This window comes from Scleropages formosus, chromosome 12 (genome assembly GCF_900964775.1).
Source record: "Scleropages formosus chromosome 12, fSclFor1.1, whole genome shotgun sequence".
Taxonomy (NCBI): domain Eukaryota; kingdom Metazoa; phylum Chordata; class Actinopteri; order Osteoglossiformes; family Osteoglossidae; genus Scleropages; species Scleropages formosus.
The window spans coordinates 21,371,259-21,392,110 of NC_041817.1; the positions used below are offsets into that span (position 1 = coordinate 21,371,259).

At 41.1% G+C, this 20,852-nt stretch overlaps 1 protein-coding gene across 1 annotated transcript in view; it reads left to right on the plus strand.

Moving 5' to 3' along the window:
- LOC108930701 (neuroligin-4, X-linked) overlaps window positions 1-2,287 on the plus strand; it is a 51,466-nt gene extending 49,179 nt beyond the window's left edge. Inside the window, exon 6 of the mRNA XM_018746080.2 lies at window positions 957-2,287. Within this exon, the coding sequence (XP_018601596.2) occupies window positions 957-1,806 (850 nt within the window). The 3' untranslated portion in view covers window positions 1,807-2,287. The remainder of the gene's footprint in view (window positions 1-956) is intronic.
- The last annotated feature ends 18,565 nt before the right edge of the window (window positions 2,288-20,852 follow it).

Consider the following 20,852-nt stretch of genomic DNA (forward strand, 5'->3'; position numbering starts at 1 on the left):
TTTAACCGTCAAACTGTTTTCCTGCAAAACATAGTCTGGAGCAAAAAAATCTATCATTGTGATCGCGTCAGATACATTTTCTTTTTTTTTTCCCCTCTTGCCTAAAATAGTACTGTGTTATAATGCACACTGGGACTATGGCAGAATCATTAAATAACTCCGTCTGTACATGTACATGGTGTTAGCAAATACTTTACAGGCTGGTTCCTGATCAATAACGTTTTTAATGATGTTCGGTATCATTCATAAGCATCAGTCCACCTTGGAAACCTGGCAACGCCTGACAAACAGAGGAGTGAAAGCAAAGCAAAGTGTTCTACATGTGTGGGTGCTGCTGCAGAAGAGCTAGGAAGACACGGAACCTCATTTACTGATCAAAGTCATTAACAGAATGCCTCTTAAAATATTGTTTCCTTCAAGTGCACTGAAATTTTTCTCAAAATCTGTATTTTTTTTTTTTTTTAAAATCCATATGAATATTTGCATTTGTTCATTTAGCTGACACTTTTCACCATAGCAACTTACAATGTTGAGCTACTTGCAGTTATACAGCTGGGTAGTTTTACTGGAGCGATTCAGGGTAAGTACTTTGCTCAAGGGTACTGCAGCTGGATGTGGGATTCAAACCTGCAGCCTTTGCGCGTAAAACCGCAGGATGAAAAAATATTCGACAACGTCGAACGTTTGAGAGCGCGGCACGTACAACTGACTACACAGCTTTCATACAACGTTTTGGATTAAAATGTGACCTACGTGTGAAATGTGAAGAGTATTACTATAGGTGAAGTGTTGTTGCAAGGTTGCTATGGTGATTCTGGCTGCAGGTGTGATCCGCTGAACTGAACAATTTATTTAATAAATACATTTATTATAAATAAATAAATACGAGTACTTCAGAGTGTTCTTAGGCTTTTGACTGGCACTCTGTATGAAATATTTTTTTTCTTTCATTTCAGAGATCCAAACCAGCCGGTTCCTCAGGACACAAAATTCATTCACACGAAACCAAATCGTTTCGAGGAAGTGGCCTGGTCCAAGTACAATCCCAAGGACCAGCTTTATCTCCACATTGGCCTGAAGCCCAGGGTCAGGGACCACTACAGGGCCACCAAGGTGGCCTTCTGGCTTGAGCTCGTGCCCCACTTGCACAACATAAACGAGCTCTTCCCGTACATCTCCACGACCACCAAGATTCCCCCTCAGGACACAACGCCCTTTCCGTACACCAAGCGCCTGTCCGGGAAGACATGGCCATCCACTACTCGGCATCCCGCCATCCCGCCGTCCAACACCAAGCAAGTGACGGACCAGCGGAAAACCGGCGACCCTGGCGACTCCTCGGTTGTCATGGAGAACAAGCGCGACTACTCCACGGAGCTGAGCGTGACCATTGCCGTGGGCGCCTCGTTGCTCTTCCTCAACATCCTGGCCTTCGCGGCGCTCTACTACAAGAAGGACAAGAGGCGCCACGAGTCAAACCGGCGGCCCAGTCCGCAGAGGAGCGCCGTCAACGACGTGGCGCACATCCAGAACGAGGAGATCATGTCCTTGCAGATGAAACAGCTGGAGCACGAGCACGGGTGCGAGGCCCTGCAGGCGCAGGACACGCTGCGGCTCCCCTGCCCACCGGACTACACCCTCACCCTGCGACGCTCCCCGGACGACATCCCGCTCATGACGCCCAACACCATCACCATGATCCCCAACTCGCTGGCTGGGATGCAGCCGCTGCACACCTTCAGCAATTACGGCGGCAGCCAAAACAGTACTAACCTCCCGCATGGGCACTCCACCACGCGAGTATAGCTTCTTCGCGAGTTGACTTTGTCTGGAGAAGGAAAAGTGCGGCTTTTCGCTAGAACTGACCACAGACAATAAGATATTATTTTGTTACATAGCCTTCGTAGAATATATTGGAGTCAAACCTGACTTACCTGTGAAATGTGAAGAGTATCGCTATAGGTCAAGCGTCGTTACCAGGTTGCCATGGTGATTGTGGCTTCAGGTGTGGACCTCCGGGAGGGTCGAACAAAGAAAAATGAACTGAACAATTTATTCAATTCCAAACACTGGTATAGAGATTAAACCAAGTATATTTCTGTGTGTAGCGAGTGAAAACAAGGTTAACTCAAAGATTTGTATGTGCCATACATTGTACAGTACGCCAGTAACAAGCGGCAAAGATTTTGCTGTTAATCAAAAACTTTTCAAAATGAAAGTGTAAGGACTTCTCAGTAATACAGTGCAATGCTGGAGACCCGAGTAAATTGTAAAAAAAAAAAAAAAAGAGAAAAAAACGAAACCCAGCCTGAATTGTATTCATTAAACTTTGTAAAAAAAAAAAATTAAATAAATAAAAAAGAAATGTAAATAGTTGTGAGTAAAACTCAAATAAGAAACAAATATATTACAAAAAAAAAAAAAAAAACTTTTATTGTTGTTTTCAGTTGAACTATGGCTTTTAGGGAGCTTTTGCTTTGAAATGTGTGTAAATATATTGGTCATATGGTTTTTAAAACTCAAGCAGTCTAATTGTCTCCAAGAAAAAAATAAAATAAAATTATTATGTCCGCTTGTTTGAAAGCATATCCTACAGATCAAGTCTTATTTTTCATTATCCCATAACCCTCACCTCTGCTGAAACCTGTTGCATGTTTGAGTATTGCTTTCCAAACAGCTTTTCTCCATCTTGTGCCGCTTCGCATAGTTTGATTATAGGCCTTTTTTTTAGTAACCTAAACTGCTTCAGCTTAAGAAGTGACCAGCATTGTATCATTTTAAAAATGGCAGTGGGTTTTGATATATGAGTTGGATATGTTTGTAAAGAAGTATATGTTAGATATTTCAAACTGTCCTTTGCTAGCAATATGTAAAACATTGTGCCAGGCTTGTAATATTTTGGGTTAAAAGAGCAAGTGAATGAGTTTAAATAACAATAATAGTAATAATGCAAAAAAATACCCATTAACCCAGATCATTTTACTTATGCATCCAATTTGGAAAGGAAGTGGGGAGACGACAAGCAGACAAAAATTCACAATGGAGAGTGATGTTCGTAAGGGTAGGTATCATGGCCTTTAATCTTTCAACTTTAAAGGCTCGCAAGGTTTTAATGCAGAGTATTAAACTATTAAGATATATTGTTTGTCTTATATTGTTTGCAGTTTTGCCTTAAGTGATAGATGGTATTTCTGGCTGAACACTTGTATAAAGTTTTTCTGCAGCATTTTTAATAAAATATCAATATTTTCTAACTCTTCATGTAGTTCTATTACATTTTTTTTGTCTTCCTCTTATGTCTTATGAATCAGGTAAAATTAATTCTCGGTACAAACATATATTTCATAGTGAATACAAGAGGCAAATTCAGATGCTGTCTCGAAGAACCTAATATTGATTTTTTTTTTCCGTAATTAAATGCTGTACATAATATGAGTGAACAGAATTGAGCCACAGGACATTTTCTTTTTTTTTTTTTTTCTGTTAAACCTTTGAACGTTATTTATAGAAAATTGGCTCTTTGTGCGGATCATTATTTAATGCACTGCACAGTCACTGAGGACTTTCTTGGACATCCTCACAAAGAGGACGTAGAGATTGGAGGGAATGTAAAGCATAAGGCACAGAAACAGAGAGAATGCTGAGGTAACCGACTATGACAGGAGGGCTTTGAAAAAGGACCCCGAGATGGATGACGCAGGGAAGTGGAGCTCAGCAGGGAGGACCTCTCCTCGCAGTGTGGACGCTGCAATTCGGTCATCTGTCTCACGTCGGCGGGGGGGGGGGCACGATGCACCGGGTCCAGGGAGAGACAGATAGCTGCATTCCTGCTTCAGCGCATTTCCTCTCTCAATAAATACTTCCCTCCTTTCCAGGCCTGGGAAGGAGTGATTTGTGTCATTTGTGTTCGGAAAAAATGGTCTCCAGATGTAATGTAATAGATGACCTTTGGGCTAATAGAGTCACGCATATCATTAAATTTGTCACAAAAATGAAAGAGAGCACAAACCCGGATGAATAAATACAAAAAACGTGAATGTGCTGGAAAACGCCTGCAGTCATAAAAATAACGGTATTTACCAGGCTGCGAAATGTAAACTGTAAAAGTATAAATATTGTAAATGTAGAAAATTATTAACAGTTAATCCTCTACAACAATAATTCAAAAGAAGACTGTGAATTGTTTCAAGCTGAAAGCTACATAAATTATGGGATTTCATTTGATATTCTCACCAAGGGTGGCACGGTCCATCACAGCTTCTGTGGGTTTGAATGTGAGGTTCAAACTGTTTGGAGATTGCACGTTTTCCCCTTGTTTGTGTGGGTTTCCTCCTGCAGTCCAAAGCTGTGTTTCAGGTGAATCGGTGTCCTTTTTATGTATATGTGTGTATGATTATGGTCTGATGGACCAGCATCCCATCTGGGGTATAACTTGTGTTTCAGGGATAGACTCTGGATCACCACCACTATACCACAGTGGACAAGTAATTTTTAATAATCAATTAATGGATGGATGGGTGGATGGATGGATGGATGGATGTGCAACTAAGCCTTATTTAATGCAATGAAACTAGATTACAGCATTGTCACAATTTGAGGTTGGAAAAGAATCCACAAAATGATGTGTAAGTTCCTCAAAGCTCAAATTTTCTTCCAGAATTGTCCGATGGAAAATCACAGTGGGAGACTGTGTCTTTTAGATATTGGTCTAGATTTACATTACTTTATTTAGCAGAAGCTTTTCTAAAAAAATGTGACTTCCAATGAACTCTATGTAGTGTTGTCAGTCCGCACACCTTATTCATCACGGTGACTTACACTGCTAGATAGACTACTTACGCTGGGTCACTCTTCTATACATCAGTGGAACACACTCTCTCTGTCACTCACACACCATGGGTGAGCCTGAACAACAGGTCTTTGGACTGTGGGAGGAAACCAGAGCACCCCCATACAGTCACAGGGAGAATATGCAAACTCCACACAGACTGAGTGGGGGATCAAACCTATACCCTCTCACACCACTCAAGAATTGTGAGACAGCAGCATCACTTGCTGTTCCACCATGCCGCCTATACAGTATACAGTATATTACCCATCCTACCTTAATTAGTCAAATACAAGCCAATTCATCAGACTGGAGTCTTTAAGTACCCACATGTCACTTGCACCCAGGACTTGATGATGATCACATCCGCAGAATAAAGAACACTCCTGGATTTTGATGGATCTGCTCGAGTCAAAGGCCTCAGACAGGATGTGTTGCCTTCGTTCGGAAAGTACATAATGGAGCTGCGTTGAATGAAAGCAGCTCTAAAGAAAAACCCAGGGGCTGATTTAATCATCCACATATGTACCAATAAAAGGCAGCCGCACCGCTTCGATTTGTATTGTCACAATACCCAGCAGAATGAGGTTCACTTTGAAACGCTCCGTATGCTGCAGTAGAAACACAAACACTCGAACGCGTTCTCCTTGAATTTCACAAAGCAGCAGCGATGTTCCAAAGTATAAAATCATTTCAAAGGACACATTTTTCACCTTTTAAAAAATATTTAATGTCATTATAGTGTGTGTCCTTGGATTACTTTTACTTAATCGTGATGTTTTTTGGCCTTGATCTATCTGCATTTACTTCTATACACGGCTGCGTCACTATCTGCTTATCCTCAAGCAACGTGCAAATCTGCGTATGGCTAATGTGGCAAAAATATGGGGAAAATATGCAAAGGGCAGGTAATGATGGGCTGTCTATATGCACACCTGGACAACAGGATGCCAGCGTTGCCAGCGTCACTGGCTAATTATGCGGCATGTTCACATACCTATAAACTGAAGGAAAAGCAGCAGTCTTGATATTGACCTTTGCGTTGTTTTTCAGTGGCAAAGCCTTTGAAGACTGTGACCTTCTCCTGCCTCTGCCTCTGTCTTCACCTTTCCTTCAAGGACTACTTTCTCCAGTAGCCCAGCTTTTGCTTGCCCCCATAGTGCGATTCTCCTCCTGTGTACTACTCTGGCCATCTTTCGGACATGCTCACCATCTACCTGGATGTCACGGTGGCACAGCACCTGGGTAGTGTGAAAGGATGTGGGTTCGATCCCTGCTCAGTTCCTGTGGAGTTTGCATGTTCTCCCCGTGTCTGCGTGGGTTTGCTCTGGTTTCCTCCCACAGTCCAAAGACTTGCTGTTCAGGTTCCCCATAGTGTGTGAGTGACAGAGAAAGTGTGTTCCACTGATGTATGGATGAGTGACCCAGTGTAAGTAGTGTATCTAGCAGCATAAGTCACCTTGGTGAATGAGGTGTGTGGGCTGATAACACTACATAGAGTTAATTGGAAGTAGCTTTTAAGAAAAGCATCTGCTCAGTAAATAAATAAATGTAAATGTACCGGCCGCTAAGTCCTGGTGGCTGCCGTCATATGAGGCTCCACCAGAGAAATGGGTAGCTGCTGCAGACAAAAGATTAGCCACCTTGGAGCATTTTATATTTAGTTGACAATTTTCTCTAAAGCATTTTACAGTGTCAAGCTACTTAAGACAATTTACTATGGTATATCCGCTTATACAGCTCAGTAATTTTATACTGGAGCAAGAATGTAGGAACTGAACCTAGGGCGTTCAGCTAACCACTACGCCACCTGCTGCCCCCTACCAGTGTCCCCAGGACTCATGTTTTAAAAATACAGAATTAGGTTATTGTCTTTTTGCTCCTTAATATATTGATCCTCAGGTTAAAAGCAGCATATGAGCTGAAATCAAGAAATATTTAACTCTTAGAATTAATGTAATGTTCCTTTTTTAGAATTTAGAAATATATCTAGGCCATTGTAAGCTAAATTAGTCAAAATTACTTAATCATCATTAAATAAAATTGTATTGAATTTAAATCAATTAAAGTATTATTCAATATAATTAACTTGCTGAATATACTGTATATTGGACAAATGTATTCTGAATTTAGATATGCGAAATCTAGGGAATACTTGTCATGAGTTGGTGATTGGTTAGTCTGAAATGCATTTTGTGGATCATCTCTTTGAGAAACATTAATTTAGAAAGACATGGCAGCGAATGAGGTTTTAATTCCCTATAGTTTAAAACGTGGCCAGCAATACAAAGTGATGTCTGCTTGTAGGAAAGGCAGCTTTGTGTTGCGTTCAGAAGCCATGATACAAACAAACAGTCTGCAAACCGGTGTCGGCTAGGAAAGATCCATGACCCAGTTCTGCTACACACACAGCTGTTTATTTTGCAGTTTGACAGCTATTCCATTTCCGTCTGGATCCACAGTTCTCGGTTTCATCTCTGCTTTGACAAGATGCACCAAAACTGTCTCACTGACACTCTCACTGCATGTCATATCAACATGTCGACCTATTCATATTCCTCCCTTCTTTATACCTGTACTGGTAACCTTCAGTATTGGAGAAGGTGGATGTGCTCCAGTCATGCCAATTTGATAAGGAACTTCTTACTTGTTGCTATCGAGTTTACTGTGCTGTGGAGTGTTGGGTTACTGATTTTCTGCTATTAAAAGAATTTTTAAAAATGTAGATGTCTGGTACCCTGTTTATATACAATATAACATAAATACACAGTATTTCTATCTTGACTCCAGGAGGGTGATGTACAGACGCCTTACACACAGTAGGGTGTGTAAGGTTGTAGAGTAAGGTTATGGATGGTAGGATCTGCTTGATTTCATAGTAGGGTTATTGACTTTGTGGTCACTCACCATAGTGTTCGTATGGACTTACATTAGGGTTACACATGGAGGGGTCACTCAGAATATTGCCTATGATCTTATAGTAAGGTTACAGAAAATAGGGTCATTCACAGTGAAGTGTGTATGGTCTTACACTACGGTTACAGGAATTTAGGATACTCACAGTGGGGTTTGTTTGGTCATACAGGAGAGTCACACATGAAGGGGTCACTCTAAGCATTTTCTCTGGTCTGACCAAAGGGTTATGGGCAGCGAGGCCAGAAAGTGTAATGAGAATGGCATCACTTGAAGAATAAAGGGATCTTTCACAGTCTTGCATCGAACTGCATTAATATCAGAATTTTAAAATGTGCTTGGTGACGTTTGACAATGAAATGTTTGGTTTTCTGATCCCATGATCAACGCCATTAATTTTTAATTTATGAGAACTGATATGAAGATTACTGTTGTATTAAAACACAATTATTCCCTGAATGACTTATGAGGTGACCACTTCATTTCACTGGCGTCCCGTCCTGGGTGTGCCCCCTCCCCCTCCGGCTTTGCGCCCTGTGTTACCGGGTAGGCTCCGGTTCCCCGCGACCCCGTATGGGACACGCGGTTCCGAAAATGTGTGTGTGTGTGTGTGTGTGCGTGTGTGTGTGTATATACATATAAATATATATGAAATATTGCCAAATGGATCCTTGAAGTTTTTCTTGATATTTGTTTAAATCAGTTATACTTGTAATACCAATTATGCATGTTTATGTGAAAATCTTTCCGAGGTTTTGATTCCAAATGCTAGGAAGGGCGACGGTGACAGATTCTCGCCCCCAGATTTAATGGGCTGATACAAACTACTGAGGGGGAACAAACGCAATCAGTGAGAAGCAAAACACTTGTACGGCACGGGGCCCAACGATCACCGAGCACGGAGACTGTGAACGGTGTGATTTACAGCTCCAGTGACATCAATGTCACAGAACACAAACACCATTTATTGTATAATAAAGTCTGATCCCACACCCTCACCACCCCCCACAGAGGAAAAGTCTTGTTAAGTAACTCACCTCTGACAGAAGCCAATCCATTTATTCATCAGTTATAACAGATGTAGTTCATGTATCATTTATCATTTATTTACCATCATGGCACACATAAGGAAAGAAGCAGCAACAATAGCACTGCAAGGATCCCGTAAAATGTTTTATATTTAACTGATGCTTTTCTCTGAAGTGACTTGCCGAGTTAAGGTTACAATTATTTACCCATTTATACAGCTGGGTCATTTTACTGAAGTAATTTAGGGTAAGTGCATTGCTCATGGGTACTGCAACCAGAGGCAGGGACCAAATCTGCGACCTGTGGATCTAAAGGAAGCATCTCCAACCACTACGCTACCAGGTAACCCCTAAAACTTTGGGTTTCAGAGGTCTAATAGTTGTTTTTTTTTTTTTTTAAAGAAATTTGTAATGGTGAGATGCATTTTAAATTAAAAAAATTATACCTTTCTTTCTTCACCCTGGAAAATATTACTCATGGCAGAACTGAACATACAGAACTTAACATTTTTATTTATTGCATGCGATGACTCTCTCTCTGAGTCACTGACATGGCACTCCACATAGCCTGCTTCGTGAATTTGGCGTTCACTTAGAGGATAATGCAAACACCCCCTCACAAGCCAGATAGGCTGCGATGCCTGGTTCTCTCGAGAGACTGCGTTAGCTCTGACCTTATTCCTTCCGCACCCTCCCAGACACTCGCTCTTCTGTGTATTTTACTTTTCCTTTCCTCAATAACTCACTCCCACCCCCTCGCCGTCCCATTCCGCCATAGCCTGTTTCCTATCACCTTTCTGCCTTAAGGCTGTTCCTACCTCCTTTCTCTCGTCTCTGTCGAAGAACGGGGGTAGCAGGTATTGTGGTGGATAGGGACACAGATTTATAACCTGTAACTCCTGTAACTCTGAGGAATGTACTTAATCAGTGTGGTTTCACTGAAAATGTCTAGATGCGGGATGTGTTAAGATGCACAGAATACAATATCAAAATAATAATAATCACCCTCTATACTGAAATCAACATTAGGCTTTCCAAAACTTGGCAGAGTTAAGCTGTCATGGAGAACAGAGGACATGGAAGAGGCTAGATCCAAGTGCAGAATAATTTATTCAGTACTAAGGGATTAGACTTGTTCTCATGGTTGGGACAGGTAAACGGTGGGTCGATCGGCGAACTGGACAGAGGTGAGGATCAGATGTCGTGGTCAGGGGACAAGGCGGGTGGCCGTTACGAAAGAGACATGGAAAGGGACTGGGGAGCGATGAGGGACAGGACATGGGAAAAGCAAGGCGATGTAGGTTGGAAAGCAGAGACAGGACAGTTGTCTCAAATGAGATTCAAGTGGGAGGTGGTCATGTGGTGTTTTTATAGCGAAGTGCTCCGATTGAAGCCAGGTGCTTAATCAGGAGCAGGTGCTATTGGTTGAGGTATGGGCATGACATAAACTTAGTTATGCTGAAAGGCAGTGGAATAAAACCAAGAGCTAATTGGGAAAAAAAAAAAAAAAAAAAAACAGATTTTGCCACTAAACACCCTACTGCAATGATTACTGTGAAATTCCCATTTTGGGACACAGTTGTTCTAAACAATTTATTTCAGATAACAAAATATAGTCCAGTCTTAAGAAAATACTTTTGACAAAGATAATACTATAATAATGACTAGTATAATAATGACTAGTTGTCATTATTAAACAAATGCAAAGATTTCTATCAAACAGATGGATCTTGGACCAAATCAGGCAGAACTCTCACTGGAAACACAAATGACAACATTTAACTTATCCTATTCTGGACATGTGAAGTTTGGATTGGAAAAACACTTCAATACTTGAGACAACTGAAGGGAAATGAAAAAGAGAACACCCAGCAACTAGATGGATGGACTCAATCACAGTGACAAGTGGGCAGAACATTCTGGAAGACCACTAGGTGGTCACCAAGAGTGGATACTAACTCGATGGTACTTACAACAACCACAGCCACCATAACTGTCAGAAATTCAGGCACTCTCCGAGATCCTTTTCTCAATTTAGGCCATTGGCAATACGTGTAGTCAGTGCTGGTTCCCTAAAATGTTCACATAACATGGTCGAGACTTCCTGCGGCTCCTTTTCTCCATGGCAACTGTTCACAGGCAAACTGTGTGTCAGACAGGAAAAGGCGAAGAGTCTTTCTCATTCAAAAAAACAAATTATACATTTATTTGAATGATAATGAATTTTTTCCCCAAGTTTATATTATATGTGTGTGTGTACATATAGATATACACATTCAGTACTTGAAAATATGTGAACCCCTTCTATTAATCAGAAACAGTCTTTCTCATCTGATATAATTAGTGTGTAATGAACAATTCCATACGTTCATTTAGAGGAAATCTAACTTGTGCCGGAGAAAAATGGGTGAAAAATAAGTGAAACTCAGATTGCACTAGTTAAACCAAGTAGGTCAGTAGAGTCAGGGGTGTAAATCACAATCATTTACTCATTTTATAAGATTATTTTCATATTTTACACAAGAATAATGACCATCCTTATAGGGTTTACATGCATCAAGCAGTACTGCCTTTGCATATATTCCCGCCCTGCTCACATGCTTTGCATCGAAAAACATGGAATTGAACGGCAGTACACCGCACTCTCGCTTTGAGTTTGTAAGCATGAACGGATGAACTTTAAAAAGCTTTTTAAAAACACAAAATTGCTTTCTCAAATCATATAAATAATACGCGCAGCCTCCTGCACTCTTTGCAAATTGCTGCAGTGCCGTAATGGAAAATAACGCCGCGTCCCGAAGTTGTGTGCTGAGGTTCCATTTATATGCTTCCTTGCACTGTTTGTATATGGTCATGCATCCTGTATTAGGTTAAATTGGTTTGCTGCACTATTCACTTTATTTCTCACCTAAATATATCGATCTTAGTTCAAACTACCAAAGCAAATTAGCTCTTGACTTAAAACCGAAGTGACAGGAGAAAAATTGAAATGTTTAACAGTTATTTGCAGTTACTGAGGCGCAGGGGATGTCTTGGCGCGCTCTCGCGGACAATCTCTCGACTTCAAACGTGTCGGTAAAATAAGGCGAGCGTGTCAGGGTCACTGGCCACTGTACGCGACAGGTTCCAGAGAATTGGCTTTATATACTTATTACTCGAAGCCCAGGATCCCCACACAGGATCCTGGTCTGGTGAGGATGCATGGAGCTGAGCATGGCTGCGTTCACAGTGCCGTGTTCGAAATGCTTTTACAGGCCTGTATGTTAATTAACCAAGTGAGAGTGCTCTCTTTTCCTCTCCTGTCCCTTGGAGTGCGGAGATTTTGAGCCACTTATTATCACGCCTTATTGATTTGGGCGGCGACAAAGCAGCCGCAATAGGCGGGGGGGGGTGAAGACATCAACAGGGCGAAGAATAAAATCCACTCTTAAAAAAAAAAACCATAGACCCGTCTGTGTGGAGCGGTGCCAGGTCCTCAGAGCGTTGACCGAGGATACAGCAATCCCCTGTTTATAAACATGCATTAAGATGGTGGGAAATGCTGCCACATTCTAGCCAGTTGATTATGCACCCCCACTTCCAACCCCTGCTCCTGTGATGAGGCACTAATAGATGAATATGAAATCCTCTAAAGCAATATATATGCTGAACAGTTAACTGGAGACGAGATATTTAAAGGAGCGCTTATCTGTAAAGGCCTTTCAAAGTAATGAAAACAGGCCAGTGAAAACACTGATTTTTTTTTTTTACCCAATTGGAAAATAAGCCCCCCCTTAATACCAATGCCAAAAGACACTCTTGTGGGTGTAGTTTTATTGTAATTTGTCCTTGCAAGTTTACTTTTTGTCCATATAAATGATGACTAATTTCTCAAGTGTATCTAAAGGATAAAAGTAAGAAAAGTCACAGAGATAAACATGAGCTCTTGGGAGAAAAAATATAATTGGTAGAAGGCTATGTGCCATAGGATTCATAAAAAGGGACGTTGGCGATACATTTTTTAACTGCAAAAACACAATGCAGTCATTTTATTACTTCCCAAACCTCAACGGCACCTTGTCCCATATCTCTACAATTTATATCCTTGATTCTGTACAGGTATACATCTTTTATGGAACTAGAAGGCAGCACAGATAAGAATGGAGGAGACACGTGCGTGACGTCAGTACTCGGCCACAGTTTAGCAGTACATTTTTTCGTTTTCCATCAGACTTAATATAAATGTTTGCATCATCGCAGATGCCAATTACCTCGCATAATTTTCTTTGCTGGCTAATTATCCTAATGCACTTGGCTTAAACACAAAATGCCTAATTTATTGTATTTATTTATTTGCATATTTATTTGATTAAATACAGGAGCAGAGAACCAAGTCTTTGGGCATATTCATAACGTTTTCATCTTCGAAGCAAGACAAAGGGATCCTGAGCTCTGCGTTGCCATATTGTTGATTAACGAATGTGTTGAACCAATTAACGAAATTGAGTTGTCTGTCAAAAGCCCTTAATTGTTCGAGAACATAATTGTCCAGGCTCTCTATTGTTTTTTGCTGCTGTTTATTTACATCTGTTAGAGCCGTAATTACTGGAGTCCTCAGAAACATATATTGAGCATCTGACTGAATTTTTTGTTTTTCGCAGTCTAATTACGGCTAAACAGCTGAATGTGCAGAATGGTCATAGATTTCACATAATACACTCTTCAGTTCTTTTTACATTTTACCTTACAAGTAATGCAGAAAGTTTTCCGGCAACTTGCAGAGTACTTTTCCATTTAATCATTTAATAAGAATATGCAAGCTGTAACCATCCTTCAGAAGCTCACTTAAAACCATATGCAGTCGTCTATGGTTGTTGCATCAACTTTCCTTCCATTTTCCTGTTGCTGTAAGGGAGCCCGGTCCATTGTAAGAGCCTGACACACCAAGTCGCTGCAATCTCTTCCTTGCATTGATCTGCGGGGTTGAAAGCAATGGGGTTAAGAATTTGTTTCGCTCGGTGCAGAAAATAACCACTCAGCTGTATTACTGAGTGCGTGAAATGGTCTAATGGTGTAACACTGCACGGGCGCAGCACCGGGGACTTCAGACGTTATTTATTCGCTAAATATTGATTTTTACTATTACATCGGGGTGAATACAGACTCAAAACATGCTTCACATCATCAATCAATTATACAGAAGCCTAACTTAGCGGAAAACTCAGCACCGTTGGGTCGGTCCTAGTTTCCGACTTGTTGAGCGCGATTTGCGGGCCAGAAGTTCACCTGCCTCTTTGCATCTCAAGCTCAACTGGACCCCTTTTTTGGGAGCAGGTTAAATTCAGATTTGGTCAGTAAGACATGTTGATATACAGATCACCACCATGTCTGCTTTAGTCATGCAGCAGTTTGAGCTGTCATCTTGTAATTGGTAGACCCAGGTTTGAATCCCTCTCCTAATATCCTTGACCAAGAGACTTACCCTGAATTACAATATTAAAAATAATCCTGCTGTATAAATGAATAAATAATCGCAAGCATCTTAGTATATCAACCTTGAATCTTATGTCGGTTTGGAGAAAGTTGCCAGTTGAATAAAAATGTTATTTCTTCTTATTTATAGGAGGCTGCCTGGAGATCTGCTCTCTTTTGTTATTGACATTGAAGCCACAACAGAGGAGATGCCAGGGGTAAGTTCTGGACATCAGCCCACTATAGACCACCAGCCCTGGCCCACCTGGCAGTGTGAGCGCCAGCAATGGCAACACAAGAAGGGCGAAGCATTTAGCCCTGGTGTGTGAACCAGACTGACTCTTTCATAAAAACAATTCATCTACTGGGCTTTCATATCACAGGCTGACATGAGGCTTTGTCTTTTTTTTTTCCGTCGTATTGTCTGGCCAGCATTCAGAGCATCAGAGAGCACAAATACTGCGACTGCACCCTATACTTGTTTTCTGAAATATGCATGCAGTATGTCATAAATGCAACATTTATCAGTGTACCTGATATTTCTATTATCTGCCAAGCAGATCGTTTGTAAAGATGTACAGATTTAAAGTCTGCACAGGAAATATTGCCTAAAAAGTACTTCACTATTTAGAAATGTTTCTGGAATTTTCTTTGTCTTTCTGGTTTGTATTGTCTTTTTATTTCCATTAAGCAAGGGATTTGTTTTTAATTATGTTTTTCTATGTGTTTATCATCATGGTAGTGTTTAAAATGAGGTAAGCAGCTGAACTGAAACTCCCCATGCTTGTTGTTCAGGGGGGTCAGAATTTGTAAGGGGGGCTGTTAAAAAGCATCCTTGGACATTTTCTTTAAACTCTTGCAGTAACAAAGAAAGAAAGAAATACACAAACACACAGGCAGTTATATGCCTTTTTTTTGTGCAAACTGTATATGTGCTGTACATTCTGTTGAAATCTATATGCATTCTGAATATGCATAACATTAACAGATGCAGAAATCCAACCTTCTCATTCTCCTTGCCTTCCAAGAGCACTCAAATACATTTGTTCTCTAAGTCCCATATATGAAGTGTACAGTATGGGGGCGGCATCAATGCTCGTTTCTAACCAACAAAATGGATTTACTGCACAGGTGTTGAACCCAGTTTCCTGGCATGCAGCATTTATGCACTGCTTTGCTCCAGCCTTTTAATTAATGGTTTAACTAGTACAATATTTAGGATACACGATTAAAAAAATGTTTCTGTATGCAGAATTGAGATCCCTGCCACTTCACTAGTTAAGAACTTCTCGATTTCACCTACTGTATTTTGTAAAGAATTAACTGATTTGCACAGCAGTCACAGATCAGTAGGAGGGTAACATGGTGTTTAAGACTTGTCTTGAGATCTCAAGATTTCCGGTTCAAATGCCATCATATAATTCCCCCGATCGAGATGTGTAGAGTAAGAATACCCTGCTGCATAAATGGGTAAGTCATTGTAATGTTCATTATTTAACACTATCTCACCTTGAACATAACACAAGAAGAAATAAACAGCAGCAAGAGCAATAATAATATTAATACTAATTGGTATTTACACCAGGGGAACATACTGGTATGAAAAAGAAAAACACAAGACTATAGACAGGAATTGAGTTCAACACCCCTGATCAGAGCTTCTGAGAAACTCGGTGTCCTTGGAGTGTAAGGAAAGCAGGGAAGGAGTAACACACCTGAGCGTGCTGAGAAGACGGCAGCTGTAGATGTATATTAGGTTCTACATTTCCTCTTGCTTGCACTGAAGTGAAAATCAAGAATGCCAACAAAAAGCCAGGTAGAACAAAGGCTGGCAGAGATTGTATGGTTTCTCACCCTATCAGGTTCCACGATGGGATGAAACGGAATAGGTGATTTACGGACGGCTGGATGACAGCGTGCAGCGAGCTACTTTTCCGTGGAGCAGATGCCACAGAAATTGGGTTAGTTACAAAATGCGACATCTCCTGCATACAAATTAAATGAGTCATCCCTTTCCTTGAGGTCATTTTAATAACAGCAGATGACAGGAACTCACTCTCCTGTGCTTTTTTCCAAAATTGTAAGCATAATTTTAGCAGTGCTTGTTCATAACCTTGTTCTGGATTTCTATGCAAAACATTTCATTTTACATGCAGCAGTAACATATACAGGTACATTCCACAAGATAATGCATGATGCCCAGTCAATGCCATCAAGCATCACCAGATAAATGCAGCAAGGTAGCAATCTGCACTGTGTCTGAGAACACGGACCAAACTTTCTAACGACCCCTCCTACTGCACCCTCCATGAGGTTTTTATTTCTCCAATTTCTCCATAAAAATATCCATCTGTACAGATCTTTAGAATTGTGGTTTAGATGAAAGCACCAAAATAATAAAATAATAGCGGCGTAGATTCCCAGACGATGCAGCTGCAAACACAACCTTCTGTTGATTATTTATTTAACCTTTTCTATGACCTTTTCGTTGATGTGTGAAATCCGTGACTTTGTTATGCACAGTTGCAGTTTGTCCCAAAGAATAGTCAATGGAAACAAAAAAGTGCTAAAGATTTTCTAGAAATTTACCAGACTCTTATTACTCAATGTAGTGAATGAGAAGTCATTCATTCATTCCTTACAAGTAACCATTTGCCCAAATCAGGGACACGGCTATCCACAGGCTGTCCAATGAACATAGGCTGTGAGACAGGTTTACCTCCTGGATTGGACACTGGTTCACTGAGTGTGTGCACTCACACATACGCACTATTGCAAATCTAAAAATATAAATGACTTTGTTTATGACTTCAGACACTGTTTGGGGTGTGTGAGGAAACAGGAGCATACAGGCAAACTAGTGTGAGCTCCATGCTTACGTCAAGCAGACTGACTGACATTTATCTGAGACCTTTCCTTAAAGAAAAACAGGATTGGGTGATTTTACTGGAGCAATTACTTTGCTCAAGGGTACTACAGCTAAAGGGAGGATTTGAACCTGCACCCTTTCAGTCTAAAGGCAGCAGCTTCAACTACTATGCCATCAAATCTGTTGAATGCAGGCTGTAAGACACCAGTACTACCTGCTGCATCCCTATGCATTCAAAAGTAGATCAGTAAGCCTTATGATTACACCTTCATCGTTAAACTAACAATCTAACAAGAGAGATAGGTGATGTAAAACAAGAGGTAGTGAACATGGCCTGATGTCCTACTCACCTCTGGGACACTTTGGAGACCGCATTACTGCAGCTACAGATTGCCAAATTCCATGCCAACCATCTCTCAGTGGTATCAGTCTTGATTTTAATCTTGGCTTATATTAAAATGCTTTGACTGGCGGGATGCTGGCTGTTTTAGCCCTCCTGACTAGAATAGCTGCCAAAATTGTGATCAGCAAGAAGGTGGAGCAGGATGTGGACGTCTTCATCGCATGCCCGAGGGTCCTGTTTTGAAAGGGATTGCAAACAAACAACTAACCACCAATTTCCATAACTGCTTGTCCTGAGCGGGGTTGTGGTGAGCCCGAGCCTATCCCAGAGGAATTAGGCACAAGGCCGAAGGGTACACCCTGGATGGGATGCCAGCTAATCGCAGGGCAACAACTAGTTACCGAGGCACACGGCCGGGCGAAGGTACCGGAGCAATTGCAGGGCAGGCACCTTGCTCAAGGGCTCTACAGCCGGAGACGGGGATCAAACCAGCAACCTTTGGAGACAAAGGCGGCCACTCCAACCACAACACCGCCAACTGCCCCCTGCAAATAAACAAGTGGATGCTTATTTGCAACATTTGGATGGAGCTTCTCTTAGCCTACCCAGCAACCGGTTACTCCTGCTTCGAATGCCGCAGCCTCTGCTGGCTCCCATCTTCAACTTGTCCTCTACTGCATCATATCCTGTGTCATGCAAACTGTACTGTACAAGTTCCCTGCAAGGTGCTTTTTGTTTTCATAAGGCTCATCACTGTACATCTCCATCTGTGCAGGGCGATCTTGAGCACTGTCATGTCTACGGGTGGTGGAACGAAATCAAAGTCAGACAATGACCTTATGCTTAGTTTATGCCCTTTGACGATGCGGTCTTTGTGTAGTGTCGTGTCATGGGTTCCCTCACTGTAGAGAATTTATGGCTTCCATGTATTGCTTCTCACTTTAATCCATTCAGAGATCTGTGTCAGTCACATGTCATGTAATACTGCAATTTTCTTCTCAAATGTCCCTTTGTTTGGTGTTTGTTACGGTTGATCCCTCCTGCGCATCGCAGCGCATCCTGTTTCTGAATATGGACATTTGGATTCGGCTCCACTCTTCCTTAAGTCAGCAGAGGTTTCTGACTGCAGACGACACCCGCGTCCATCCCCTGTGCCGTCCCTCGTAAAGTGGCCCCGCACTCCAGCCCAAAATTTCTCCCACCCTGCTGTCGGCAGTGGCACTGAAGATGGCCAGAAGGGCTGTCCGTCATTTCTGGGGCTGCCCTTGTGTTTCCGGGTCGTTGAATTCAATGACGTGCAGTTTATAGGCAGGCATCCAAGTGCATGTAAAGTGCTTCTCAGAGTTGGTGACTGTCATTCATGTCCAGTTACCTTCCTTGGGGGGAGGGGGGGGTGATGTTCCTTTACTGGTTGTCACAAACACGTTCAAGTTTCAGTAGTAGAAACCCTTCAGGGCAGTTTATAAATCACCCTGGAAAATGCATATTTTTGGGGGAAAAAAAAAAAAAAAAACGGATTTTTAAAGAACTGAATATTTAATTTTGTTTGTATTCATATTTTGTATGTAACATTTTTTATCACACATTTAAAAGTTTTAACATCAACATCGTCAGTGCTGGCAAAACATAACATATTAATATCTAGCTGCCTTGATTCATGCTCGGGTGTGAAGTACTCTAAAGTGTGCTTATTGATCAAACTATTTTTTACACATTTATGTAGAAAAAATTTTCATCTATATTCCACAACTGGTAATGTGCATCGAGGAGTATAAGTGTTAATAGTGATGTGCCAAATTGGTGCCATTTTTAAGGGTTCAGAATCTTTATATCTAAATGTCTGAATTTCCAAAGTAATACAATCACTAGCCATATGGATCATATCAGGTTTTGGAGCTCCAAGGAAATCACATTGTGTTTAATTACATTAAATGCCGCAGACAAAAATCAGCAATTAAAATGTCCCTGGTCTTGTGTGATTGTGTGATTTCATAAGGGTAGAACTTGCATAATCTAGGGCCCAAAATTCAGTTAAACTCAAATGTTGGCGACATTTCAGTTTGTTATTTTGCACATTTTATCTGATAGACTTTGCACTCAGCGACTAACTTCAATTTGCAGGATCAGAAACTGTAATTACCTGTCCTCTATCCTCCACGGGATCTCGAGTTTATCCTCCAATTGGTCGCATATCCCCCAGGCAATGTGTGAACCCATCACGGCCTCTACTCTGTAGTCTGTTATGAAAGATGGAGAAGCGTTTCTCCCCATCTGTAATGCATGGTCCAGTTCTACTCTTGCTGTGCATTAATGTGACTTTTTGTCAGAGGGAGAAATCATTTAAAATTAACTGTTCTATTCAGTATGTCTGAACACACACACACACACACACACACACACACACACGCACAGAACATGTCCATAGTCTTCACAAGGTGAATTAAACCCATCATCATAAAATGCAATGTGATGTGTTTGATGCTAGTCACGCAAAGAGCATGAAAATGAAATGATAAAACACTCTGTTACCCCCAGAGCTCATTTTGTGAGCAGTTGCCCAAGGAAAGCAATAAATTAACATGTGTATGTGTGAGGAATATGGTCCTTGGGGCAGATGGAGAAGATCTGCCAAGGCGCTGTTTAAGAGGCTCATACAGGAACCGACATGATCAGTTGCTGAGAGTTATTGTCAAAAATGAATTGAGTAGAAGTTTGTATTATTCATTTGACTATCAAATATGTATGAAATGCTATCAGTGACCAGTTGCGACAGCGACACCTCCCACAAGACAATTCATTATCCCCACTGAGAAAAGGTAAAGTTTTTTTTCTCTGTGTTGTCATAATGTGGTTGTTGATGTAATTTATATTAAACTGCAATCAATCTTACTTTTGACACCCCAAACATATGAGCATCTTATTGAAAAATTGATTTTTATTTAATAATGAAAACAGGGTGAAACACTTTAAGATTTTGTTTTTATTTTTTTTTTTTTCAGTCTGTTCAGTGAAGTACACTGAATTTCTAAATAAAATGTGTGATTTTGGATTGATGCATTGTGTTAGTACAGCCATGGTAATTTGAGCATATAGGAATTCAATAATGCTGTTTAAAAAATACACAAAACTGCTGAATGGAGCCACTAGACATTGTTTCTTTAAAGGTCTGTGATTTTTGATTCACAGACCACATTCTTGGCAGTATCTGCTCATCCTGCTGCATCTTCACTCCCACTTAGAACATTTGCAGAGACTCCAGGGAAAATCCAGGAAGAGCTATGCAGCTTTATCATCCCCGTTTCCCCCAAAGGAGAGGCAATGTTCTTGCTGGTGGTTCGGAGATTTCACCGCTCATTGTTCCTCGCTGGAGCCTCTGCCTTCATCCTGGATCAGTACACATTGTAATTGCACCTTCATCAT